At 45.0% G+C, this 25,588-nt stretch overlaps 2 protein-coding genes and 1 long non-coding RNA gene across 3 annotated transcripts; 2 read left to right on the top strand and 1 right to left on the bottom strand.

Annotated features, from left to right (window-relative positions):
* Nucleotides 1-1,684: 1,684 nt before the first annotated feature.
* LOC116794901 lies at nt 1,685-18,162 on the bottom strand. Its single transcript, XR_004359915.1, has 10 exons — nt 16,810-18,162; nt 14,979-15,076; nt 11,430-11,710; nt 10,226-10,394; nt 9,264-9,391; nt 8,052-8,177; nt 7,473-7,527; nt 7,294-7,341; nt 7,078-7,188; nt 1,685-5,836 (listed from the first exon to the last, which is right to left on the bottom strand). It is a non-coding gene; the product is annotated as an uncharacterized LOC116794901 (long non-coding RNA).
* LOC116794896 (cytochrome P450 2K1-like) lies at nt 4,433-13,512 on the top strand. The gene is made up of 9 exons (XM_032704080.1): nt 4,433-4,896; nt 7,086-7,248; nt 7,424-7,573; nt 7,866-8,026; nt 8,952-9,125; nt 9,655-9,796; nt 10,347-10,534; nt 11,000-11,141; nt 11,533-13,512. The coding sequence occupies exons 1-9, from the start codon at nt 4,699-4,701 to the stop codon at nt 11,718-11,720; spliced, it is 1,506 nt and encodes a 501-aa protein (XP_032559971.1). The 5' UTR covers nt 4,433-4,698; the 3' UTR covers nt 11,721-13,512.
* On the top strand, nt 15,886-25,105 carry LOC116794897 (cytochrome P450 2W1-like). Its single transcript, XM_032704081.1, has 9 exons — nt 15,886-16,227; nt 18,027-18,189; nt 20,064-20,213; nt 20,308-20,465; nt 20,985-21,158; nt 22,155-22,296; nt 22,684-22,868; nt 23,357-23,498; nt 24,139-25,105. Exons 1-9 carry the CDS (start codon nt 16,030-16,032, stop codon nt 24,327-24,329), a joined length of 1,503 nt encoding a protein of 500 aa, XP_032559972.1. The 5' UTR covers nt 15,886-16,029; the 3' UTR covers nt 24,330-25,105.
* The last annotated feature ends 483 nt before the right edge of the window (nt 25,106-25,588 follow it).

The raw sequence follows: 25,588 nt of genomic DNA on the forward strand, positions 1-25,588 counted from the left end.
TGACAGCATCAGGGAAATCTGAAATAGCTGCTTCAGTAAAAAAGTGCCCATTTTACAAGAGAAATCAGATAATTTGTAAAGCATGCAGTGTTTCACGGAATCTCTAGTCTGGAGTCCTGAGCCCTTTCCAAAAATTAGAAGGCTCAAATTAGAAGGCTTCCCAAAGTAGGGAATATCTTGGATCTTCCCCTTTCAAGGTACAGAGGTTGATAGATTTAAAAAAAAAAAAATCCTTTGCTTGAATCAGAGCTGTTAGTCATTAGTTAGGAACTAAAGATTCATTAAATATGGACTAAAGTAACATTTAAAAACTGTTTGCTCTTTTACAATGTTGTCACTTAGTGCTGAAAACTTATTCCACTATTGGTGTTTATTTGTCAGTTGTACAAATGTCTCTTCAGAAGAAGTTATTACACACTTACCACTACTTTTCAGAAGCACCAAACTGAATAAATACATCAGAGAAGAACCTTTATTCTTTTTTATGGGCAGGGTAAAGTTGGTGACTTCCATTATTTTCTCTCTTGCACCATGCTGCATCTTTTAAAAGCCTGAAGATTCAAATTATCAGGTAGTTAATTTGAAAATAATTTATTGACAAGCCATGAAAGGCTTTGAGTAAAGTACTCGGGGATTTCGTAGCTTCACTTGGGATAGCTGTAAGAAATTAATGAGATGAACAAGACCAAGCACATTCAGATGCTGGAATTTGTGCCCTTGAGACTGCTGTTCCCAGCCCAGGCACAGAACACACCTCAGAGAAACATCCTTCCAGGATCACTCATTCCTACACCTCACCCTTGCAAGGCGAGCACGCCGCCAGCTCTTACATAAGGTCTCTTGCTACATCACTGCCACAGGCTGTTGTAAACCATTTTTCTCCCTTTTAATTCAGGTTCCTAGACAAGCAAAAATGCAGAATATTGCCAAAATAGTCTGGGGAATGGGGATTTTTGTTGTGGATGATTAATGAAGTATTATTGTTTTGCACTTACAGGGAAATTGTAGTTTCATGCCGTTGAGGTCAGAGCCTTAATATGTTATGTGCTCTGCAAAGATGTACAGAGTGATAGCTCATTTTCTGTTATTACTGAGCCAAAACCTCATCAGGTTAGAGAGGAATGTTGTAGAAATAGTAATACTGCACTGAGATGCAAAGCAAACCTTTATCTTACACCGCTAGTTGCGATTCTGGTATATCTAAATCCACATCTCTACCTGCATCCAGACAGGGGCCCAAAAGTAAGATGCTGGGCCCCTGGCTCTGTAGATACCTACCTCCTAATCACCCTTCATGGCATGTCCCAAATTTCTCTTGGATTAATACAATTTCTGCAGTACTCCCCGTTGAGATAGACTGAGGCTAGAGACCCCAAACAAAAAATCCTTGGAGTTATGACAAGGCATTTGATTTGATTTCTGACTTCCCAGGTCAGGCTGCCGTGACTTGGTGTAAATGCGAGATCTGGAAGAACGTGGTTCTGGCTATGGTCACAAGGGACTTTACTGCAAATGTTTCTGTAGATATGCATATTGAAAAGTAACATTACCAGCACCAAACCCGAGGATCTCCCACGTATTTTCTCACTGAATGAGACTAAGGAAGGAATGGCATCCATTCAGTACAAGAAGAAGGCTTTTAAAAGCACCAGAGTTCCCAAGAATGGTAAATGCTTAACAGGAGTGGAAAATACTGTCACCTTAGGCTCTGCACAGGGACAATGCACTAATCCCATGCACAGATTTTTTTATTTTCTTCTACCAGTGACCAGACCCATCACATAAATTCTTTTAGCTCAGAATATGTAAAAAAACCCCCATGAGTCTTTAAAAAATTTTTTTGCAGTGAAATAATGATTTTAAAAAATATTTTTCCAGGAGTCTTTCTTCTCAAAGTAGATTTGCAGCCCACACTGATTTGACAGATAAGTGAAAAGAAACTAACAAGTTATTTGTATGAAAATGAGCATACTGAACACTTGAGATACTGATCACCACCCTGTAGTGATCCTGCAGAAATACAGATTGGCAGGGTGGGAAGAAGTGGGTGTAATCCAATAAAACAATGCCATAATGATGAAAAATTGAAAGAGGTCAAAGTCGGGAAGCTTTTGATTTCTTTTTGCAGTGGCATTTGTCAAGGCAAGCAAAATCCATTAGCGAGGAGCAGGCCGAGTTTTAACACATCTGGGTCTTTAAAAATGTTAATGTTTAATAGGGTGTGCTCAGGCTTTATATATTCCTGATAACAATGCACGGGCTGATAGGCATCTCCAGAGGCTGTAAATCAGTGGCAGAGCCTTGCAAGGCACACAAGCACTTGGTGTTCACTCTCATGGTTTATTATGTTATCAGCAGTCATTGACTGAATTATGGCCTTATAACAACTCTTTCCCTGCATTATCCTACGGTTACTGTAGCATTGTTAACCTGTGTCCCATTAGAAGATGATATGACCTTCTCCAGATGAGCACACAGAAATTACTGTGGCTGTTTAATGTACAGGCTCATTTTCTAGGAGGAACTGAGCTGTGCCCACAAGGTCTGCTTACCTTAAGATGGTATCAGTTCTGGCTTGGGCTGGTAGAAAGACAAAGACACGTGAGCAGGGAGCAACGTTTTCTCCCCAGTCCTGTGTGGGATGCCTCACCTGCAAGCCAGCAACTCAGTTGTAAGCTGTGTTTGGAGTTGCGTACTGGAAACCAAGGTACATGAGGAAGAAATGGAGGTGAAGGCATCAGATTGGCTGTATTTTAAGACTGCAATCATTCCCTCCTGCTGGAGAGCTCCTCCATTATTTCCCACAGTGCATGCACCAGCCCAGCAGGTTGCAAGTCCGTGGGCTCATGAGAAAGGGTTTCACCCTATATTGTAACCAGGTACAACCTGAAGCTTGAAACAAATTGGAATCCCTTGGGAAGGTGCTCTTGCTTGCTGTGGCAGCAGCCAGCTCCATTCCAACAGAGGTGTACGTAAACAGAAACAACAGATTTCCTCCGCTGGTACCCAACTGGCCCCATGTAGGGTTTTTTCCTCCCTCTTACTGTGTATTACAGAGTGTCAGGAGTCCCAGTGGTCACACCATTTTCTCAGAGAAGACTCTGATATTCTTGGAAATGTCTGGGAGAAGAGAGTGCAGAAAAAGACCTCATAGTTTTGCAGAAAATCTTGAGACTGATACGACCATCCATTGCCCTCTTTTCTTTGCCCACCCTGCACAAGAAAGTTCCCCCTTGTGAAAAACTCCACTCCTGATAACAAGCCTCGGAGAACAGGCAGATGTGCAGGCACCTTTTTCATGTCAATTTAGTTAGAGTTTATTGATTCCCCTTGCCTTCGGCTAATGTACTTTTATTATTATTAATAAGTAATCATCATTTTTCCATCAGTGGAGCCTGCACCCGGGAGCCTTGGAGAATTCTATCAAAAGTATTATTAAAGCTAAAGATTTCTAAAGGGGTGAATAGCAGCACAGCCCAGTAATCTGACAGAATCTGCAACTGGGGAACAAAATATCCCCACTTGAGAATATGTGATAGAGCATCAAATCGACTCTTTCCCCCCGAGTTACCATTTCAACAGTGGCCTCTTGTTCATAATCACCTCAGCTTTGTTGTCATCCCTCCAGGATGCAGAGGGTGTAGGTGGCTCTTGGGGAGCTGTCTCCTGGGCACGCAGGCTCTTGCAGGCCCCTGCCCTGGCATGGTGCATGACTCAGTGCACCTGGAGGGCCAAAAAACTACTGCTCCTGCCTGGCACCCCCTCTGCAACAGCTGCCCAGGCAGCCTCCATCCTCTGCCTGGCCAGCTGCACTCTGATCCTGGCTCCTCCCAGATTACAAAGGTTCGGGATCTCTTTTCCAATCTAGGCAGAAGGATTGCCTGGAGGGGACGGTTTCTCCTAGAGGATTACAAGCATCTGCCCATAAACAAAAGGAGTCATCACCAAACACAGAGCCGGACATGGACACCCAGTCCTCTGGACAGTAAACTGCAAAATAATGACTGAAGTGGTTTCAGGAGTGGTTTGGGATTGCTGGTAGAGAATTTTTGGGACAGAGATCAATAACAATGCTAGCAATGAAAACACTGTGTTGCTCAAGGAGGTGGTTTCAGTGGGGTGGCAGGAATGCAAAGAGAATCAGAGCTGTCACTTGCAAATAGATCTTCTCCCACTGGCAATCCTGAATTAGCACATCTTCATGCAACCACTGTTCCAACTCCTCCATGGTCAGTCTTGTCTTTCCTGAGGGCTTACTTGCCAGCTGCACCCTGGGCCATGTGTTACTGTGGGCTTTCCTGTGTCCTGCTTCCTCCATTGCATCACCAGTGGTCCAGCTGAGTCCTGTGACCTGGCACCATGGCAGCAATCCAGCTTGGGTCCTGTCCTTGAGTTCTGCCCCTGAAATAATGCAGACAACAACATGCCCATAACACAGATTTTCACTGGAAAACAAACACCTTGTCCCAGTGTTAGAGATGAAATAGGAGCTCCTGATTACGATAATCCATGGTTCAGAATAAAATAGGGTGGTTTATTTGTCAGTATAATGAAGTACATGTGGTCTAAATGGATGTTAACAAGACCACAGAGTCCTTTTCTCTGCACAAAGCCACTTCCCCAGAAGGTGTGTTCAGGAAATGACAGAAGGGCTATAAAGAGACCCCAAGGTGCTCATGCCCACACTTGGATTTGGACATGGCCGTGCAGAGTTTCCTGCAGTATTTGGGCTCCAGCTCACTGCTCTGTTTGGCAGCAGGGCTGTTTGCTCTCCTTTACTTTCTCACCAGCTTGAAGAAGTCGGTTTGCAGTTTGCCTCCTGGGCCACGGCCTCTTCCTCTGATCGGAAACTTGAACGTGGTGGACCTGAAAAAGCCGTTCCAGTCGCTGACAGAGGTAGGGGCTGGATGAGCAGAGAGGGGGAAAATGTGCAATTCCCAAAGTGAGAAATGCAACTAGAGAAATGGAGATGCAATTGTGTTTGCTTTGCGTAGAGGGCAGAAATGAGATATCTGGCATATAGGCCGACTGGTAGAATGACTTTACCTTCGGAGGTGTACACACACAAACATGTATTTATATGTATAAATATAATACACACACTCCTTTCTTTCTATGCACTTCGGTGTAGACCCCATCCCTTGCAATCAGCTCCATATTGTTGGTTTTTCAAGCCCTTCAGAGGCTGCAGGCAGAAGACTCAATTTGGGCCAGTCTGCCGACAGATCAGTACTATTTGCCATCAAGAGATGTCTCACTACAGCCAGACCTCTAGGAAGGATGGATGGAAGGAAGGAAGGAAGGAAGGAAGAAAGGGTATCATCCCCACAGCAGAGGGAAGGGGGTCCTATGCACACATTTCCAAAGCTAATTATATCCCTGCAATGCAAAGCACAACTCTGCCTCCCCAGCCATTCCCCTGCACACACACACTGGCCAGGGTTATTAAGGACTTGATATGTGGCTTTTATATCTCTAGCTAAAAAATTTGGTTTTTCTTACACAGTTCCATGGATACTTTTATTTCTAAAAGAAAGAAAAAAACCCCCTTAAATATTATAAAGCCAGGGGCAATGTTTGTTTCCAAAAGTGTCTGCTGTGTTCCCATAGGAAGGTGGGGACAAGTCAGTGTGAATTCAGATATCATCTGGTTGCTGTAGAGACAGTTGAGGTGCTGTGAGTGACTTGTCACATGCCCTGTGTGTGCTTACTGGACACTGTGATGGAGGAAAGACAGTCCACAGTGCACTCCTTCAGCCACTTGAACATCTGCAGTGAGAGGGCAGTGCAGACACTGAAATCCTCCAGTTCATTGTAGAAAAAGGGGCATCCTGGGCTGCAAAAGAATGGAATTCCTACAGCAGGCATGCAGTGCTCATCTGCCCTGATTTATAGTGCAGAGGATTGTACAGAGACCAGTTTTGATGGGCTTCTGGTCCTGAGCTCCCTTCTGATCCTAGGCATGTTTGAGGATGTCAGTATGAAAGAGCAACTATTTTTGGCAGTACTGGGGGATTTTATAATACAAATGTCATGTGATGGCACCAGACTTGTTTCCTGTAATCTACTAAGCAGCTTTATTTAGGCTTTCAGGCCTTCCACATTCAATACTTGTGTTTCTGAGTAAAAACAGAGTGGATGCCAAGAAGCACTAATGCAAAGAAATGACCAAAGGAAGGCTTGGAGGCAGCTGTGATTCCCTGCCCCTGGCTCTGCTCACTCTGTGAGCTGCCAGGGATGAAAGAACCAGTGCTAATGTTATCTCTCAAGCCGTCAAACCACCATTTGATGAAAACAAATTCAATTTGTCTGGTATAATAACAGGAGCTGCTTCTAATCTGAAATTCAATTTGTGGAATGTATCTAATGCATAGCAAATGGTAACCCAGGCACATCAGAAACAAGAAGACATTTGGAGCTGGTGGCTTGAAGTGTGTTTAAACGAAGTCTAAAATACCAAGTGAATGATTAGCTTGTCAAAGCTACCTTTCTGTGTAGCAGATGATCCATATTTAATTTGCTGTAAATGCCTAGTGCTCCTGTGACATTATCTACAAGAACAGGCTTCCTAGTTTCTGGTGGCCAGCAAATAATGTTGCAATGACTGCAACACTATGCACCTTGCCATAATTGGAGACAAGTGCTGTCCTGAAAGAAAGAGTTATTGTCTAGCTTTGTTTTTGCAGTGTTTGTGGCTTCAGCCTCAAAGGTGTGTGCACACCCACTTGCCTCAGGTCAACAGCATTACAATAAACAGGCCTGCCTGCCACAGCATTCTCCAAACAGCCTCCCAGTGTGGTATCACTGCACTGGCCTGTTACTGCAGAACACCACAGGAATGCAATGGCATTTTATTGACTCCTCTGATAGGAGCAGTGATAGCAGACACCTTGTTGTGCAAACAGGGTGCAAGCTGAGATGCTGGCAATTGATAGCTGTTGCTCATTACTTGAATTACAGCAGCACCTGGAGACTTCAGGCAGGGCTAGGAGGCTCCTTTTGGTCTAAAATCCACCTAGGGTGGCTGGTACTAGCGTTTGAGTCCAGATCTGGTTTTGAATGAACATATTTATTCACCTTGTCAGCTATCCAAGACATATGGCAACGTCTTCACTGTGCATTTTGGACCCAGGAAAGCCGTGGTACTGGCTGGATACGAAACCATCAAGGACGCCCTTTTGAATCATGCTGAAGAATTTGGAGAGAGGGCAGAAATACCCATATTTAGGAAAATGACCCAAGGAAATGGTAATTGACCCTTTGATTGGTTAGGTTTTGTAGTTTTTTCAGCACCTTCTTACAGCAGAGGGTATCGCCATCTTACAGATCCATTTTTGTGATCTGAAAGAGGTACCAGTGTGTAAGAAAGCCTTAAAATGTTTATGAACAACAGATGACATAGGATGTTACATCTTTATTTTAGGCATAGCATTCAGCCACGGAGAGCTATGGAAAACTATGAGAAGATTTACCTTGTCCACACTGCGGGATTTCGGAATGGGAAAGAGAACCCTGGAGATCCGAATCCTGGAGGAAGTAAATTCCCTTATCAAATATTTTGAATCCTATCATGGTGAGTGTCAAGTCTTTCTTCCAGAGACAGAAAACAGGTCTAGCAGAACAATAAAAATTAATGAAAGTTTAACTCTGAGCAAATGGTATCTCAGCAAATGGTGGTTAAAGTTCAGCATATGCTGCAGTAGGTTATTGAACCGAGGCCTTAAAACACTGAAACTAAGTTCCTTGCTATGCATTCTGGGTGGGGAATGAGTTTTCTTTGGGAGCTCAGGTCTACATTTCCACAGGAAATCAGACCGAAAAAAGCACAGTCACATTGTCCTATCTTTTAATTGCTTGAAACACAGGGAAACCATTTGATACGAAAATGATACTCAACAATGCTGTATCCAATGTCATCTGCTCGATATTGTTTGGAGAGAGGTTTGAATATGATGATCCTGCGTTTCTAACATTGCTGGAGCTGATAAATCAAAATGCTAAGCTGTTGGGCTCCCCTATGGTGCTGGTAAGAGCTCTATTTTATGTTTTACCTTTCAGATTTTTTGGGGATATCAAGTTGTCCATATTTGTTCTCCTGGCCTCCCACAACTTGCTTCCTGAAAACAAGAATGTTTTCAGCCAGCCAGCCTGTACAGAACACATCTGTGGTTCTGTATCTGAAACACATAGATACCCAGGTCCCTGTGCTTAGTCAGTGAAGCTTATTAGTAAAAGAAAAAAACCCTCCAAAATCTTCACAAAAGGAACAACTTTACTCTCTTTGAAGAGCAGAAGCACAACCTGCCTCCTTGTATTTCACATTCAGTAACTCTCTTAGTTCTGCTTCCCCTAGTACCAAGTTTGATAAACCACTTTTTCTTTTATTTTGGCCACTGAAATTCAACCTTAGCAAGCTAACAGCCTGATATAAACCTGTTCCTTCCTGACACAAAGCTTCTGCTTTGACCACCAGTGGAGTGAGCCACACTGAGGTCTGTGTCTGTCTGTAACCCCAGACTAGCTAAGCCCAAAAAGCACCATTCAAGGACAGGTCAGAGCAATGTTGTCTGTCTGTGAAGGTGGCCAGTTCAAGTCCCTTCTGCTGCCATAGGGGTGTGGCACACCTGGGGACCTTCCCTGGAGTAAGTACAATGCTCACATTCCCATCTTTCACATCTGAAACCCTCTGTCCCACCATCTACACAGCTGGAAGCCCTGAAAGAAGATTTAAACTGGTGAATCTCCCAAAAGTCATGGCAAGGACTCATGCAGAGACATAACAGAACACTCTGCTTCTGCAGGAATCCATTGCTGCTTAGACAGTACACGTGAATGTGGGGGAATTACAGCCTGAACTGTCAGGGCATGGGACAAAGGACAAGCAGTGTGATTTGAGATACCAGTATGCATTCAAAATGTCCATTAACAGTAAGAATTCTCTTGTTCCACAGTTATATAATTTCTACCCATACCTTGGATTTCTCTCTGGAGCTTCCAAGACTGTGCTACAAAATATCAGTGAATTGAACACTTTCCTCCAGAAGCTCTTCCAGCAACACAAAGAGGAGCTTAATGAAAATGACTTAACAGGCTTTGTTGATGCCTTTCTGGTAAAGCAACAACAGGTACTTTAAAGCTGAGTCTCAGAGTCTTTCTTTCTCTTAGCTTTGACTTATTCTTAGGACTGGCCATCTGTCAGGGACTGGGAGCGCATGGAGACAGAAGGATTGCAGTGAGCAGGATATATCAAACCTTATACTCACAGTGAGCTGTGCTGGACTTACTCCATGGCTCCACTGAAACTGCTGGTTGAAAGGTTGTCATGATGTCCCATGTGTGTGACATAAGTTACCACTCAGCACACATAAAGAGGAGATCATCCCAAACCTTCCTGCAAGAATGGTACACTTATAAAGTGCACTGCAATAAATAAATTCCAGCTAATCTAATATCTAGAGCTGGGTATTGCCCATATGCTTGGGACCAGACAAATTCCACACAGCACAGGCCGTATTGCTAAAATGCTAAATGTTTCATTTTCCAGCATGTTTAGAGTCACAGAGACCTAAAATGCAGATAAAAATGGTGGCAACACAGTCACATATAGGTGTTACTTGCTGTAGAACTTATGGCCATTACCCAAATGTTTTGAAGGAGTCAAAGAAACCCCACACTATGTTCGACAATGGAAACCTGATGTTTTCAACCTTGGACCTCTTTGCTGCTGGGACTGAAACTACATCTACAACTGTGCGCTGGGGGCTCCTTCTGATGATGAAGTACCCAGAAATTCAGAGTAAGGCTGACAAGTCTCTTGTACAATTCCTTGTTGTATGCTTAAGGCTTTGGTTGTGGAAAGGAGTGGAACTCATTCAGTGCTGCCTAGAGTAATGATTCTGAGTGCTCTGAGAGTGATAACAACCGTTGACTTTGTAAAGGAATTTTTTTCAACTGAATTGCAATAAGCCAGCCCAGCCAAGTGGGAGAGGCTGAGGGGCAGTCTACAGTTACAGTAAAGCTCCCCCATGATTATTCACCTGCAGGCTATGGGCTTACGTCACTAAAGGTCTCCTCAGGAGCTGATTCTGATCTGGTTTCTGTGGAAGGTTATGGGGTAACAAAGGTGTGTAGTCAGAATCAGGCATGGGATGGACTGTAGTGACTCTGTTCAAGTTTCCTTGGCTCAACAACAAACCCAAAAGAGCCATACCATGCCCTGGCTTACCCACTTCTACTCTTCCCAAATAGTCACAGTTTTCCCTTTTCTTCATCTTTGCCAAACTGGAAGTCATTTCAGTTGCAAGGTAAGATTGTTATCAGCTTCTTAATCCTTTCCTCCCTCCAAGGAAAGATTCAGGAAGAAATGAACCGTGTCATTGAACCAGGAGAGCTGCCTAAGTTGGAGGACCGGAAAAAAATGCCTTATACAGAAGCAGTGATACATGAAATACAAAGGTTTGCCAATATTGTCCCTATGGGTGTATCACGATCAACTCCCAGAGATGTGAATTTCCGAGGCTATGTGATTCCTAAGGTGAGCTTTGAGGACAGCAGCTTAGGCTGTACAGATTCCTTCCACTTTTCTTTAAAGCAGACAAAGAAAAATACAAATAATTAAAGACACCATGATGCATGTTTTCATGTGACCCTTTTTCTTGGATCCAGGATAACTGTTGCAGCATACAATGGACTGTGGTCTGTTATAGCTGTTTGAATCCTGAATAACCAGAATTAAATCGCACTCGTTTGAATCTTTTATGTCAAATGTGGAGCGTCTACTTCAGCATCTTTCTTGAGAGATCTGACTCTGTAAGAAAGGAATGTTTTGTGGTCCAAAAAATAAAAGAGCAGCTACTGATAACAGGGAGAACCACAATGGGGCAGGGAAGCATCCCCAGTTCTATTTGTCATGGCTCAGTCTTACTTACCTCTTCACATCAGAAACAAGAAAGCAGTCTGGCTCAACTAGGAGAGTGATCTCCCCTTTGATCCCTTTCAGGGTACTGAGATTATTCCACTGCTGACCTCTGCTCTGAATGATGAGTTACACTGGAAAACCCCGGAGCAGTTCAACCCTTCCCATTTCCTGGATGCCAACGGGAACTTCATTAGGAGAGAAGCATTTATTCCATTCTCCATAGGTGAGAGGAGGTTGTGTGTGTGTGCCACCTGGGGCTAGGCTAATGGCAGTTCCCCCAGATTCAGGAAAGTATGAAAGCCAGGGATACAGAACAGAGGATGAGGGATTTCTAGTCATTTTTTCTGTCCACCATTGCTGTCGGTAACCACCTCTTCTTTGGGAGATCTGGGAGACACTGATTTACTCACAGTCACTGAATAATTTCATATACCTACGGCCCTCTGTGTAGCTTGAGATTAAGTCAGTAGCACCTTCAATACATAAAGAGAAGGAAGGGAAAATTTCCTACCTCAGCAGTCTGCTCTTACAGACTGTATCTCCAGTTTAGGTCTCAGAGATCAACACTAACAGTTACAGTGCTGATCATTAACTTCTCTCCTGGTTGTTTTCAGGACGAAGGGCTTGCCTTGGTGAAGGACTGGCCAAAATGGAGCTGTTCCTCTTTTTTGGGGGCTTGCTCCGCAAATTTGTTTTTCGTCCCCCTCCAGGAGTGGATAAGTCAGACCTGGATCTCACTGCTGATGTCGGCTTTACCTTGAACCCCATGCCTCACCTGGTTTGTGCTGTGCCCTGTGAATGATCAAAAACATGACAGTAGAGTAGTGAACGCTTCAGGCTTGAAAGCAAGTCTAGTTACAGGGGGGAAAAGCCGTCTGTACCTGAGCTTTAGGGCAAGGAAGACACCAGGTACTGCTATTTTTCTCATTCATGCTATTCTTTCCAACAACTCTTGTGGTGTCTCTAATGCAAACCCTTCAGACAGCCCTGAATACTGCTCTCAGAAGCAGTGTGATTCATTCCTGGAACAGCACACCAGAGATGCTGTTTTCAGGTCTGTTTGAAAGAATGAAATGCCTTCAAGCCTCCTCTATAGATGTAACCCATCAGAGGCTCTCCCCTGGCAGCCTCCAAGGGGAATTTCTCAGCCCAAAGTCCAAGCTCTACAGCAGAGCTAATTACTGATGGCCCAGCTGGAGACAACAGACACTTAATGGATCTGGAAATCTCCTCAGGACGGTTGTTCAGCTGAGCCTCAGACTGAGCTTCCATTGTGCCATACAACCTGCCTTATCTTTATTACAGAGTCCCAGACATGAGGGTGTAACGTGGGCTGATGCCAAGACCCAGGCACAGGACAGTTATCAGAAAACATCTAAGTGGTTTGGGAAGTGGGTTCATTCCAACTCACACCAGGCATTTCATGCTGAACAGCCTATTTATGATGGGGCCAATTTAGCAGCTTTCTGCTGCTGCTAAGAAAGGAATTTCTACCACTCCCTCACCTCTCCTGGCTTCATCCTGGCTCTGGCACTTGTCCAATCCCTTATTGGGCCATCACAGATCCCTAAACTGTCAGAAAATGACCAGCCATGGCAAGTGAAGAGTTTATGAATCAGTATGGCTAAAGTGACAAGTCCACGGTAGTGGGAGAGTGATGCAGCCTGGGGCTGGGCAGCAGGACTGCCACGCTCCATCAGAGAGCTGGGAGAGGCTCAGCCCTCTTCTCCACTTGTCCTTGTGAAAACAGATGTAGAACTAATAATAGAGTCTGGAAGGAGAAGCAGGTTAGACTTTGTTACCAACTTGGTTACCTGTACAATTAACTTCTTGTATGGGGATCTCTGTGGAAAGCTGGGGACACCCCAGAGACTCTGGCTGTTCTAGAACAGCTGTTTGATTACTACAATTGATGATTTATTTCATGTAGCATCCCTTAGGAGTAGGAAGAAGTTGCTGTACCTACAAGGCTACACTCGTTGAGGGAAGCATGATACATGAGTGAAATCTGAATGAGGGTGCAGGTACAAGAGAGGAGGCTGCTTTGTGTGCTGTGAAACAGGCAGGAAACCACACGTGGGTTAGGGAGAAGTGAGTCACTAGAGGTGCTTTTGTGTTGGTTTGGAAGTGAGAAAGGAAGGTTAGGATGAAACAAAAAAAAGGGAGAAATAAAGTTATAGAGACTGAGGGGGCAGTTACAGCAAATCTACAACATAAAATTAAAGTTGCTGTCATCTAAAGCTAATCTGTGCTGCAAATGGAAGGAAAGAAAGGATAAAGAATATGAAGGGATGACAAAGTAGGGTGGCCTCTGGCCAAGACACTGACTCTTCTCACTAGCTTTAGTTCACACAACTAAAGGCAGCATTCTAACATTTATACTGTACCTTGTACTTGTATTGGTATTGCACTTGTACACGTGCTGTACCACAGGGCCAGCTCCTGGTTACAGCTCAAGGAGTCTGCTGGGCAAGCTGTGCAACAAGGAAGCCTTCACTGCTGCGCTTGCGTACGTTTGTTTTGCTGTTGCTCTATTTGCAGTCTGACTACTGCAAGCCTGACCTTTTCACCCACTTAATCATTAAATATTTTGTTCTGTTGCTGTTGATCTATCTGGTGTTACAGTATGAAGTTGATTTTGGGTCAAACTGATAAAGTTGGACTGCACCACCTTTAATACACCCACACCAGAGAGGTGAGCACAGGGATCCTTGGGCAGCGCATGCAGCCAGGACATGTTTGGCAACACGAAGAGTGAGCAATACTCATAACCACAAACAGCTCAAAGGAAATAATTGAATTTTAATTCCAGAAAAATCACAACTGCTGTGTGAGTCAGGATGTGGCTCTGCATGGCTCTATGATGTGGCCCCTTACAGTGGTCCCTGTGTCTCTTGCCCTTGCTTACAAGGAACTCATCACAGTAAAAGCCATCAGGAGTTACCTGAGCCTGCAGTCCTGGGTGCACTGCTGGTCAAGAATGGGACTGGCAGGGGAGGCACAGAAATTTGGGAGGATTTAAGTTAAAGGACGCAGGGCTGGTGTTTCACTGGCTGGCTCTCCCCAGGCTGGCTGTCTGGCAGTGGTTGCACTTCAGGAGGCCGATGCCCCGTGCTCCACGTCCTCACCAGCACCACCCGGTTCACGTGGGGTGGCAGAGTGCCACGTGGGCAAAAGGGATGGAGGACAACCCGGCCAGGAGCACCCCGAGGGGCCCGGCTGCCCCAGGAATGCACCCGGAGCAGTGTCAGCGCCTGGCAGGTGTTCCATGCTCGGCTCTGTGTGCTCAGGCAGGGCAGCACGTAGCAGCGCGGCTCCGGAGCGAAACACGTACCAGACACATTATTGAGACAGGAATTTCTTGTCATCGCAGGAGTTTTACTTACCTTTGTCATTTTAATGCATTGCACTCAGAGCCTGGTTTGAAGAAAAAAAACCACAATACACTCCCCTTGGCTTTTCAGAGATAATTCAAGTCTCTGAGAGACCTTTTTAGGATTTCAGAGGTTCCCAGGGCAAGGATGAAATACCAGGAGAGCGCCAGCAACACGTAGCTTTTGCACTACAGGGTGCTTCCGATCAGAGAAAACCCTACAGGGACAAGCATTTTGCCCAGAGTGCAGAGCATGTGCAAGTTCTCATCACAGTGCCCACATTCTGTGTCCTGTGCCAGCCTGATCTTTCCTGCCTGTCTTTACAGCCCCTCTGCCTCTTCGCTCGCTGAAGCAGGCAGGGTTGAGTCATCCTAGGCATGCTCTGGGGGAAACCGTTGCCTCCAGCCCATTTCTTGGAAACTAATAAAAAAATAAATCCCAGAAATGTTGTGACACACTCGCTGCTTCTGCTTCTGGGTGGCTGTTGTGCTGTAACATCTCCACACCACACAGAGAGCTCCAGTGTGCAACACAGAACCGTTTGCTCTGGGACCCTGCTCACCATAGCTATGTCCCACTCTGGATCAGGTCCTCTTCCTTCCCTGTCTTCTTTGCATTTGGAAGGCTGAGGGACCATATTTGCTGAATAATGGCCTTTATATCATCTAACCTTTGGACAAACGTACCTTTAACCTTGCGCTTCCTCATCATGTAAGAGAGCTCATTCTTCCCCGAACGATCTTATGCCTTTGGCTGTTTATTTCCAACTTCCTCCTGAAAACCACTATTCAACCAGGTAGACTTCAATTATTTTCTACAAGATTTAAACCTTTATGAGGGATACAAGCTCCAGGTATTTAGCATCTTTGACTTAAAATCATTCCATTCTCCTGTCTTGTTCCCCTTCCGGAGCCTGCCAGGTCAGCTGGCTTCATTAACTTCCCCAATATCTTCCCTCTATCTCTTAGAAGCTGCTCTTACAAAATGAAGAGTCCTCCCAGAAGCTTCAAATCTAATTTTGTCTTTCCATTCCACTCATGAATCCACTCATGATCACTTGATCCAAGCTAATTTTCCATGGCTAGCTATTACATGTCCTCTGCTTCAGACACAAAGTCTGAAATCACATCCCTTCTGGGCAGTTCAGAGCTGACTTTATGAAGAAATTTATGGGCTACAAGCCCCCAGGGATACATGGGCTTTACCATTATTAACAACCTTTGATCTCCACTTGACATCAAGAAAGCCAAAGTCTCCCATAACAATACTATTTTTTCTCTCTAGTAACACAGAGATCTCAAATCCTATCTCAATCTGAATCTGGACGTTCTAATAGGATTCATAAAAAACCTTTATATTTCCTTGTGTCAGCAGAGTGCTTGGAGGGTCATAGTACTGCTAATGAAGGACCTTGAGGTCTCGGGGAGGAGGAGGTTATAGAGGAATGCCAAGCACCTTTTCCCATGTATATGTTCTTGCACACACATGCATGGGTTTGTAATTTGAAACTCTCTTTACTTCTGGACAGGCTTTGCAAACTGCTTAGACCACATTCTCTGAGGTGTTTAAAGAGGGTGGAGTATGCAGTATTTATTTAGGTACTCTACAAACCTTAATAAGAATCGAGTGCTTGTAGCAATCGCAGAGAGCAAACAGAAAGCCAGCTGGCAGAAACTGAACAGTGCCACTGCATTTTTATTGCTTATAACCCCCAAAAAACAGATTATTACTAAAAAAATGTCTTTTTTAATTTCGTTTCTCTCTGATCCTGCATTAATTTGTCTGCTCTGTGCAACATTATTATTAGCCGTAGTCTATTTTTCAAATGGCTATAAAAATTCAGCTTTCAAATTACCTCCTGGTCCAACTCCTCTTCCGATCATTGGTAACCTGCACTTGGTGGATCTTAGAAGGCAAGATAAATCACTAATGAAGGTAGGACAAAAACCCCCTAACCCAGACCCTCACAGATTTTAAAGCTGCCTGGGATGTATCAGCGAGAACTTTTTTGTCTTTTTAAATTCAAACTGAATTGTAAAGGTGTGAAAATTGCTTTATAATATCTTTCTGGGCTTCTTCTAGTCAATTCTTTGTTGATGCAATGTAATTTAGGAGCAATCAACCATTTAAAAAAGACCTCTGGGTAATATGGGATTTCTTCATGTAATTGTGATGATGTACATGAAGTCTATAATGCTTGTGGGATTTGAAATATTAATTTGACAGCTTGGACACCCAGAAATCTTTTAAAGCATTAGGACATAACTAACGTGAAATGAAATTGCTTCCCTCCCGTACGCCCTGGAGATCTGGCAAGAGGAATTCCACAATGCAGTGACCCCAAAACTGCTGCGGAGAGGGACAGATCCAGATGCTCCACTGCAAAATCCCCTTGATGAATTGGATACGCGTTAAAATCTGGATGGCAGTACAGGAGAGGGATGGGAAAGTTGCGCTAAGGAACCGGAATGAATAGCCTGTAAGCTCCTCTACTAACCTGTAATTATGACAACTTACCCCACTTAGGGTGGTAAAGTGTCCTTCGGTGCAAGACGAGGCTGGCACAGCCCGGGGCGGATCTGTGGGCTGCTGAGCCCGGCTTTAGCAGACGGCACCCGCGGGGACCGACCCGCGCCAGGGTCACGGAGAGAGTGAGCAAACAGACAGCGCCGGTTCACGGCTCCCGACACACTGGTGCTCAGCAAACACGGGCTGTGTTGTGGGAGCAGACCTCGGGGGGTTAGTGCTGCCATGGGGTGAGGCTCCAGCACCTGGTGTTGTTATGGGCAGTGTCAGGGTTGGGGTCAGTTTACCCAGCAGGGCTGGGCAGATGCTGCTGCAGCCTCTGAACGGCGGTTCGGAATTACCTCTGCGTGCTTTTGTCCCTTGCTACTCTGTGTGTTTGCCTTTGCTTTGAGATTACTCCAGAGGGGTTATCCCTCCATCTCACCCCACAGAGAGCAAAAAATGGTGGTTGCACTGAGCAGCAGGCACCGACTGGTGTGTGTTGGTTGGGCACTGATGGGTGTCCCCTCTTCCCTGCGAAAGCTGCCGGTGGCCCAGCACAGGCTAAGGCTGCACACATACACCTTGCGTTTTCTTAGGCAGAAGATTTGGACTGTGGCTTCCCATCACCTTGCTTCAGCTCAGCTCAAACTCTTCTTGGCTGTCCCCAAGTGCTGTTTTCAGGTTGCCAGGAAGCAAGATACAGAGGCAGTGATGGGCTAGACATGGGCAGGAGCAAGCCTCCCACAGTCCCCAGTGCAGTGCCGAGGAGATACACAGCTTATCTGGTCTAGTAGCAGGGATGCAGGAGTGCCACCAGAATTTTCCTGTGCAACAGCATCATTATTTGTACTGAATTGTCTTCTCTCTTTTCATCTTTCTCTGGTTTGCCAACTTTTGTTGCCATTTGTGGTCCAGTCTTTAACTCTAGGTGGGTTTTATTGTTTTTAATTTATTTCCACCTTACAGCAAAACCAGATTAATAATGAACTGATGGGGGTGGGGGTCCTTTCATGATAAGAGGCCTGAATTCCATATGGATGCCAGCAAGGATGCCTGGTGTTTGACCGGGATGAGCTCCAGCTCATGGGTGCCATTCTGCAGGTAGCGGCTCTGCAGCCATTCCCAGCAGGATGCCAGGATGGAATATGTCCTTTCAGAAAGCAACAGGTGCTTGCTGCATGCACGCTCCCTCCCTTCCTGACCATCACAGCTCGCCTCTTTTTCAGCTTGCGGAAAAGTACGGCCCCATCTTCACCCTCCACTTTGGGTTCCAGAAAGTTGTGGTCCTGACCGGGTACGAAGTTGTGCGGGAGGCGCTTGTGAACTACACAGAGGAGTTTGTAGACAGACCATCCATCCCAATATTTGACCAAATTCAGAACGGAAACGGTACTAGAGCAATGATGGGGGTGGGTGGGAGGGACGACACCATCGCTTAGTGCCAGCCTAACTGTGCATCCCCGGAGCCCGGCTTTTAAACATCCCCCTTGGGCCCTTCTGAAGCCAAGCTGACAGAAGACACTTGGCTTTCCTCACTTGTGCTCAGTGACTCCTGGCTTTCCATCATTTTTGCTAATGCACTTGCAGCTGATCCGTATCCTAAAAGTTCAAGGGTGAGGAGTGGGATTTTTAAAGGCACTGTGGTGATTCTGGGGTTAATTTCCATAAGGTGTTGATGTGAGCAGTTCGCTGCCACCACCAGGTTTATGAACCTTCCTCATGTTTTCAGGGGACTTTGGACTAAGTGGTTTGGCTGTTTGGAGCTGTAGGGTTTTTCCCTTTCTCCCACTGCCAGGTGCCTCAATTTTGGACATTATCAGTCCCCACACCTTTGCCTTCCCACAAAGGCTCTTGGATGCATGAACATGAAGTAAGTTCGGGCAGAAACAATAGACTGAGGCTGGAAATTCACCCCCACAAACAATCCCATAATTTTTCCAAGGCAACTCTACATCCCTGAGTATTTCAGAGGACTTTTTGCCTTGTTCATCCTCTGCTTCACCTGAGGCTTTAGATTTAAATCCAAAATGAAGCTTTGTATGCTGGTCACAGGCTGAAGTTGGGATTAGAATTAGAAATAAAATTACCCAGCCATAATATCAATAGATGAATTTATTGCTACATATATAAAAGGAATCGATGGAGAGAAAAATATTTTTTAGAGCTAATTTGCATGTAAAATATCCCTGTGGGAGACTGCCAGTATTGTACAATAAGTCCTTTCACACATATCTTCTCAGCCCAAGTCTGAGGCACTTAGAGGTGACCCAAAGATGGAAATTCTCATTGTTAAGTAACAATGGCCACAAATTTTCCCCACAAAACATTTTTTCTCCAGAAAATGCCAATTTGTTGACTGCAAAGCTGTTCTCAGAAAAGGAATGATCCAGATGAAATTGAGAAAAATTAAAAATTGAAGTTTAAAAATTTGCTTTGAGATTTTTAGAGAAAAAAGTTTTGCTTTCCAAATTAAAACTACACTGCTTTAAAACAGAGATTACTCTAGAAAAAGCAAACACATATAAAAACCTCACAGCCAAGATGAAGACATGGAGTGCTGGAATCCAGCTTTTCAACTGACACAATCTGAGATAGTTTTTTGATTATTCACCCAATTTTTGCTTTACAGCACTCTGATGGGATGAAACACCCATCCCTGCTTGAAGGTTTTAGTGATCATCGAAGCATGAGCTCAGAAACCTCCACAAAAATATCAGTATTTTTGCCACTGCTGAAAATACAGCATTGCTGGGAATCTCAGTAAAACATTTTAGCACTGACCAGAGTTGAGAAGACTGAATTATTCCATCCCACACAGATAAAACACCTTTATGGCTGGAATAGGACAAAGGGAGAAACTTCAGAGAAACAAGGTTGTTGCTTGAGGCCTTAGACCTGTAAACAGCGGGGTTGGAAAGGCTGCATGATTGACTTAAACCAACATCTCCCTCCAGCTCTACAGCCAACCCATACTGGTCTGAAAGCCATCCCTGCTTATCTGCCACTCAGGAGAGGGCTGAGGTAACTGGCTTGGGAGGGAGCTTGTTTTCCTCAAACAACAGGCTCAGTGAGACTGGGAGAATGCAGCTGAGAGGATATAGGGATGAGGCCCACAGAAATGAGAGACCCTTAGTCCTTAAATCCATGGGAAACTGGGCAGCAGAAACACTTGTGGAGATCCTGCCTCATCCAGTCCTGTTTTGTTTGGTGTGGTGGGGCTCCTCCGTGCCTGAGCCCAGCACCCTGTCTCACGGCCTCTCCAGGTCTGTTCTTCTCCATCGGGGAGCTGTGGAGAACAACTCGGAGGTTCACCGTGTCCAGCATGCGCAACCTCGGCATGGGGAAACAGATGATAGAAGGGAGAATTTTTGAGGAGCTTCACTTCCTCATTGAGAGGATCAAATCCTTCAAAGGTGAGCTGGAAACCATCACTGTACAGCTGTACAGCCTCATACGTGTCACAGCTGCTCAACATCTCACAGCATTCCCGTCCTCCTCCCGTTGCAGGGGAACCTTTTACCCTGCCGTCCTTCAACTGTGCTCCCATCAACGTCACCTTTGTCATGCTGTTTGGGGACAGGTTTGACTATAAGGACCCAACATTTCTCACTCTCTTAAGACTCATAGATGAAGTTATGATTCTTCTGGGATCTCCATATTTAAACGTAAGTGACCTGTCCCACAGATTAACAATTTTTTACACTGGCACATCACGTCTGTGAGCCACACAAACCATAGGATTTGCTTCAGCAGTTGCTTTCAGCAGTTCAGACGTTCAGAACCAGCCATTAAACCTAAAATGTGACAGTTCTCCATGTGTCACCTCGGTCACCATAAAAGTGCTGCAAGATTCCCCTTTGCTACTTTCCTTTTGATCCTGCACATCCACGTGGAGCTAAAATAAGAACTGAACTATGGTTACTTTAGCTCCAGAGATTATTTTTTGAGGGGGTCTCTGGGATGCTGAGATATTGTTACTGAAGACAAAATTCAACTGATATGTTGTGCCTTGGGAAGAAGCTGTTTTAGCACCCACCAAGGTCATGGGTTCGATCTCTCTACCGGCCATTCACTTAAGAGTTGGACTCAATGATCCTTGTGGGTCCCTTCCAACTCCGAATATTCTGTGATTCTGTGTGATATTTCTGCAGGCCTAATGCTTCTCTTTTTTAATTCCTCATTAGTATTTCAATTTCTACCCATTCCTTGGATTTCTCTTCAAAACCCACAAGATTATGCTTAAGAAAATAGAAGATGTGCGTGACATTTTAAGGCAATACATGAAGGCGAGCAGGGAGGATATCAATGAGAACAGTGTGAGAAGCTACATCGATGCACTGATATTCAAGCAACAAGAGGTATTTGACTGCTCTAGCTCTACTGACTCTTTCTAATGTTTCCTCTGGATTTTCTAGCTAAAACAGTTGCTAAGTCTTGATTTCAGCCATGTCATGTAAATCTGTGAAAATCCATGCTGTTATTCTAGTGGTGTTGAAATCAGGTGTCAGCCTCTTATAGTTGGTGCATTTTACTGCAGGGACTTTTCTATCAAAATTAAGATACAAAAGCTACAGTCTCAGTGCACTCCTGAAATAGCAGCACTAATAATGTGAGCTTCTTGTTCCTAGTAGAAAATGCATGAATTCACATGAAAGCTGACGCTGCCTTTCTTTTTACGACAACAAATCAATTAATCGTTGATACTGTTGCTCTAAGATAAATGATCTGCTTAAAGTACTTGAATGATAAATCATCAGTACAAGTCCTAACCCTGCCCTGCATCTTACTTAGTAGAGATTTGGCAGTTTCACGCATCAGTTGATTTCATTCAACATAAAATACTTGGGCTCTGGGGTTTTTTCTTCTTTCTATCTGGATCCGGGCTGACCTTAGGCACTAAGTATTCTACTCAGTTCTGTGGAGGAAAAGTTAGCACAACTCTAAAGCCCAGGCAAAAAATGGCCTGAAAGGTGATTCTGGACATTGTTGGGGATTCAAACCTGCCCTTGGGCAGGAGTAGTCCCTCAGAGGTAGGATTAGCTGAATCTCCTTCTGTACAGGGCTCTTTCCAAACCTGCAAGGCTGAGCCTGTGAACAGCACCTGGCTCTGGGCTTTTTCCTGCTTCTGGGTGGAGATGGATATTGAACCCAAACCCCACTCCAAACTTTCCATCTGTGGTGCTCCCATCTTTGGTGAGTGCTGTGCATTCAAGATCAGGTATACTATCTTAGCACCCAGTTCACAAACACGAGGCCACAGTGAGCAGCGTCGTAGGCTCTGCAGTATTCCCTCACCTTGCTGAATACTAAGACTGATGTTTTTAAGACCTTTCTTACCTCTTGTGTTTTTCAAGGAGAAAAACAAGAAAGACAGCCTCTTTCATGATGACAACTTAATGGCATCCATCCTCGACCTGGTCATGGCAGGAACAGAGACCATAGCCACCACGCTCCAGTGGTCCATCCTGCTCATGATGAAATACCCAGAGATTCAAAGTGAGCAACTTTTACCTACACTCCATCCATGACAAGGCTGAAATGGGGAAGGGAGAGGCCTGGCCTCAGATCCACAGAAGCTCCTTTGCCTTAAGAGCTGAATCTTACTTCTTCATTGTGATGAACTCCTGGTGTAACTAGATGCTGATTTAGGTCACAAAATTGTCCCTTTGCTAGTCTCTTGCTAGGAGAGAGGATGAGTGGAGATCAAAGTGTGATGCTGAGGAAACAACCCACCCATGTGCCTGAACTAGACACAGAGCAGGGAAACCCCCACTGGAGCTTTGAGAGTCCTCTCCCTCCAAACTCTGGAATAATGGGGTCCCAAAACCAAATCCAAGGAGGGAGTTGGCTGAGGGAAACATCCCTTTTGCTTTTTCCTTCCAGCAAAGGTACAGGAGGAGATCGGGAGAACAGTCAAAGCTGGAAGCTGGGCCACGTATGAGGACAGGAAGAACATGCCATACACAAACGCGGTGCTACACGAAGTGCAGAGGTTTATCACCCTCCTGCCCCACGTTCCACGGTGCACTGCTGTTGATACCCACTTCAGGGGCTACTTCCTCCCCAAGGTAGGTACCTGCTCCATCCCAGGAACAAAACACTCTCCTCAGATTTGCCAGTGTCACTAGAGAATGGTTTCTTTATAGGTAATTATAGGATAGAGTCCAAAATCATCCCCAGAAGAGTTTCTATTTTGCATCCAGAGAGATTGGTATCATAGGACTCAATCCATTCCCTCTCATACTCAGGACTTCCTTACTCCATGAGTGACCCTGGTTTACCTCCTTGCTGCCATCTGCACAGTGAAGTAGCTGCCAGAGAATTTGTAGGATCTTACCTTCTACTTGAGGTTTTCACATGGGGTTTGGCTTCAATCCTTGGCACTGGTGGGAAAATCTCACTGATCTCTCTCTACTGGGTGATGGGATAAAACCCTCAGGGTCTCCACCTATTCCAGGTGGAGTAAATCTCCTGGGACACCAAAGTCTGTGTGACAAAAATGAACCAAAATAGAGCACTTTGTTTTCTTTTGTTCCTTTGTGTACCTTTCTTTCAGGGTATAATTGTAATCCCCTCACTTACCTCAGTGCTGCTGGATAAGACACAATGGGAGACACCACATGAGTTCAACCCCAACCACTTTCTTGATGCTGAAGGGAATTTTGTAAAGAAAGGAGCTTTCCTGCCCTTCTCCACAGGTAACTAAAGGGCTGATCTGCACACAGAGCTGAGGCTATGGCAGGACCACTTCATTACAATATACACTAAAGAGGTTTCATGGCTAAGTACTGCCCTTAACTCGGTCAATAAGCAACCAACCAACAATTCTGCATCTGGGCAAATGGATGCTTTCAGAGCCCAGCTCTCCCACCACTGAATCTAGCACAAAGAGGGGAAGGAAAGAAGAAACACACTCATTTAGATAAGTGGAAAGTTAGTATAAATTCCACAGGAAAAGTGAGTTTCAAACCATTCCACTTTGGAAGGAGGTGGCATTTATCTATCAAGTGTTTCAAAGCCCCTCTAAAAGAGAAAGGGTTAAAGATGCTGAGAGTGTTGGAAGAGCTAAGGAGAGGAAAGGGTACACCATTAATGTGTAATAACCCCATTACATGGCTGTACCCTGCTGCTGCAGGTGGCTGTGTGACAAAAGACTAGGCAGGCACGCTGTGCCAGCTATCTTGAACAACACAGGCTCCTCTATTCCAAAATGGTTTAGTGCATTTCAAGGTTTCACTCTTGTTCCCATTGCAAGATTAGCACAAGATGCTAATGTGTCCACGGCAAACATTCCAGTTTGGTTTTTCCATCAGGTTAACTCTTTGCTTTCCTCTGCAGGGCGAAGGAACTGCATTGGAGAAAGCCTGGCCAAGATGGAGCTGTTTGTCTTCTTTGTAGGGTTGCTTCAGACATTTACTTTTCGACCCCAACCGGGAGTTTCAGAGTCTGACTTGGACCTTACTGTCCCCCAAACGACTTTCACATTGAGGCCTCAGCCTCAGGCGACCTGTGCTGTCCTGCGTGAATAACCACAGCCTTGTTCAAGAGCACCCCAAAAACTGGGAGGCTGTTTAGACCCAGCTTTGCTCAAACTCGCCATCCCCCCGTCCTGCCACATCACCCTCTTTCACATCCCCTTCCCATTGTCTCCATCCACTCCACTGCTCCATCCACCCCATAGGTTGCTCTTTGCTCCTGTGCTTTGGGGGCTGTGTGGGATCAATCACAAGCCGTGATGGTGCTGACAATCACACCCCACTTCTCAAGACAGACTGTGCATGGAGCCGATGAAGGGACCCACCAGCTGGCCTGGTGACAGGGATGCAGCCCATGAGGGTGTAACACCCAGGCTCCCACAGTTCATAATGTCACAGAAATCTGCCCAAAATCCTGAGGATAGCGACACTATGGTTTGCTGGAAGCCACAGAAATACACCGTGGGTCACACAGCTGAACTATCCATAGGTACCTCCTGAACTTTTAGCTTCTGGGAAAATCCCACTAGGATTTTGCCCACCAGGCAGCCAAGTCAAACACCAAGAGTAAAAAAACAGATCAATTCATGTGACTTGAGGACAAAGTTATTTCTGCCCTGGAATAGTGTCCTGGAAGATGCCCAGAGTCTGTAAACCTTTTCAGATGAGGAAGTGCTGCTACCACCAAGATCAACACTGCTTCACAGTCTGAATGAAACAGGAGCCACATTTCTAAGTTGCAATTTAAATCACAAGGCCACGTGAGATTTGCACCAGCATCCCATCATAAGATGCTAATAATACAGAAAAATAAACTATACCCACCACTAGTTTTATGCATCTCTGTCTTTTCTGACCTTGTTAAATGGGAGCAAAGACTGTTCCTTGCTTCAGACCTCCTGCCCACGTCAGCAGTCATTGCAGTGTTTGGGATGGTCTGGCCTTTGGAACCAGCCATGCAATTTTCCTGCAAATGGCATCTAATTTCACAGTGCTCATTTTGCACACACATATGCACAGACAATTGGGATCAGGGATTAAATGAGAGCTGGTTTTGGTTGACTTCCTTTCCTCTGGAGCTCTGTCTGGCTATCTGTAACTCTGTTGTCCCTATCTGTAGCACTCTTGTCTGCCATCATATTCCACAATCTTATCCCAGCTGATGTATAGCTCATGCAGTTTTTCATCCATTTATCTGCCTGTGACTTCCCGCTTCTACATATGCATTTTCTTATCATGTGCTTTATCATATTGTTTGTTTCTCCCTTCATGGGAACCCAATAAAGTTTTAATCCCACATCTTCATTACATTT

Source organism: Chiroxiphia lanceolata, chromosome 16 (assembly GCF_009829145.1).
Source record: "Chiroxiphia lanceolata isolate bChiLan1 chromosome 16, bChiLan1.pri, whole genome shotgun sequence".
Classification (NCBI taxonomy): domain Eukaryota; kingdom Metazoa; phylum Chordata; class Aves; order Passeriformes; family Pipridae; genus Chiroxiphia; species Chiroxiphia lanceolata.

What these genes read in the sequence shown, in the direction of transcription:
- LOC116794896 (XM_032704080.1), top strand. Translation starts at nt 4,699, where the DNA reads ATGGCCGTGCAGAGTTTCCTGCAGTATTTGGGCTCCAGCTCACTGCTC. An exon ending in CGTTCCAGTCGCTGACAGAG is followed by an intron (nt 4,897 to 7,085) that starts GTAGGGGCTGGA and finishes TCACCTTGTCAG; the next exon opens with CTATCCAAGACATATGGCAA. An exon ending in TGGGCTCCCCTATGGTGCTG is followed by an intron (nt 8,027 to 8,951) that starts GTAAGAGCTCTA and finishes CTTGTTCCACAG; the next exon opens with TTATATAATTTCTACCCATA.
- LOC116794897 (XM_032704081.1), top strand. Translation starts at nt 16,030, where the DNA reads ATGTCTTTTTTAATTTCGTTTCTCTCTGATCCTGCATTAATTTGTCTG. An exon ending in CCAAATTCAGAACGGAAACG is followed by an intron (nt 18,190 to 20,063) that starts GTACTAGAGCAA and finishes CGGCCTCTCCAG; the next exon opens with GTCTGTTCTTCTCCATCGGG. An exon ending in GGGGCTACTTCCTCCCCAAG is followed by an intron (nt 22,869 to 23,356) that starts GTAGGTACCTGC and finishes CCTTTCTTTCAG; the next exon opens with GGTATAATTGTAATCCCCTC.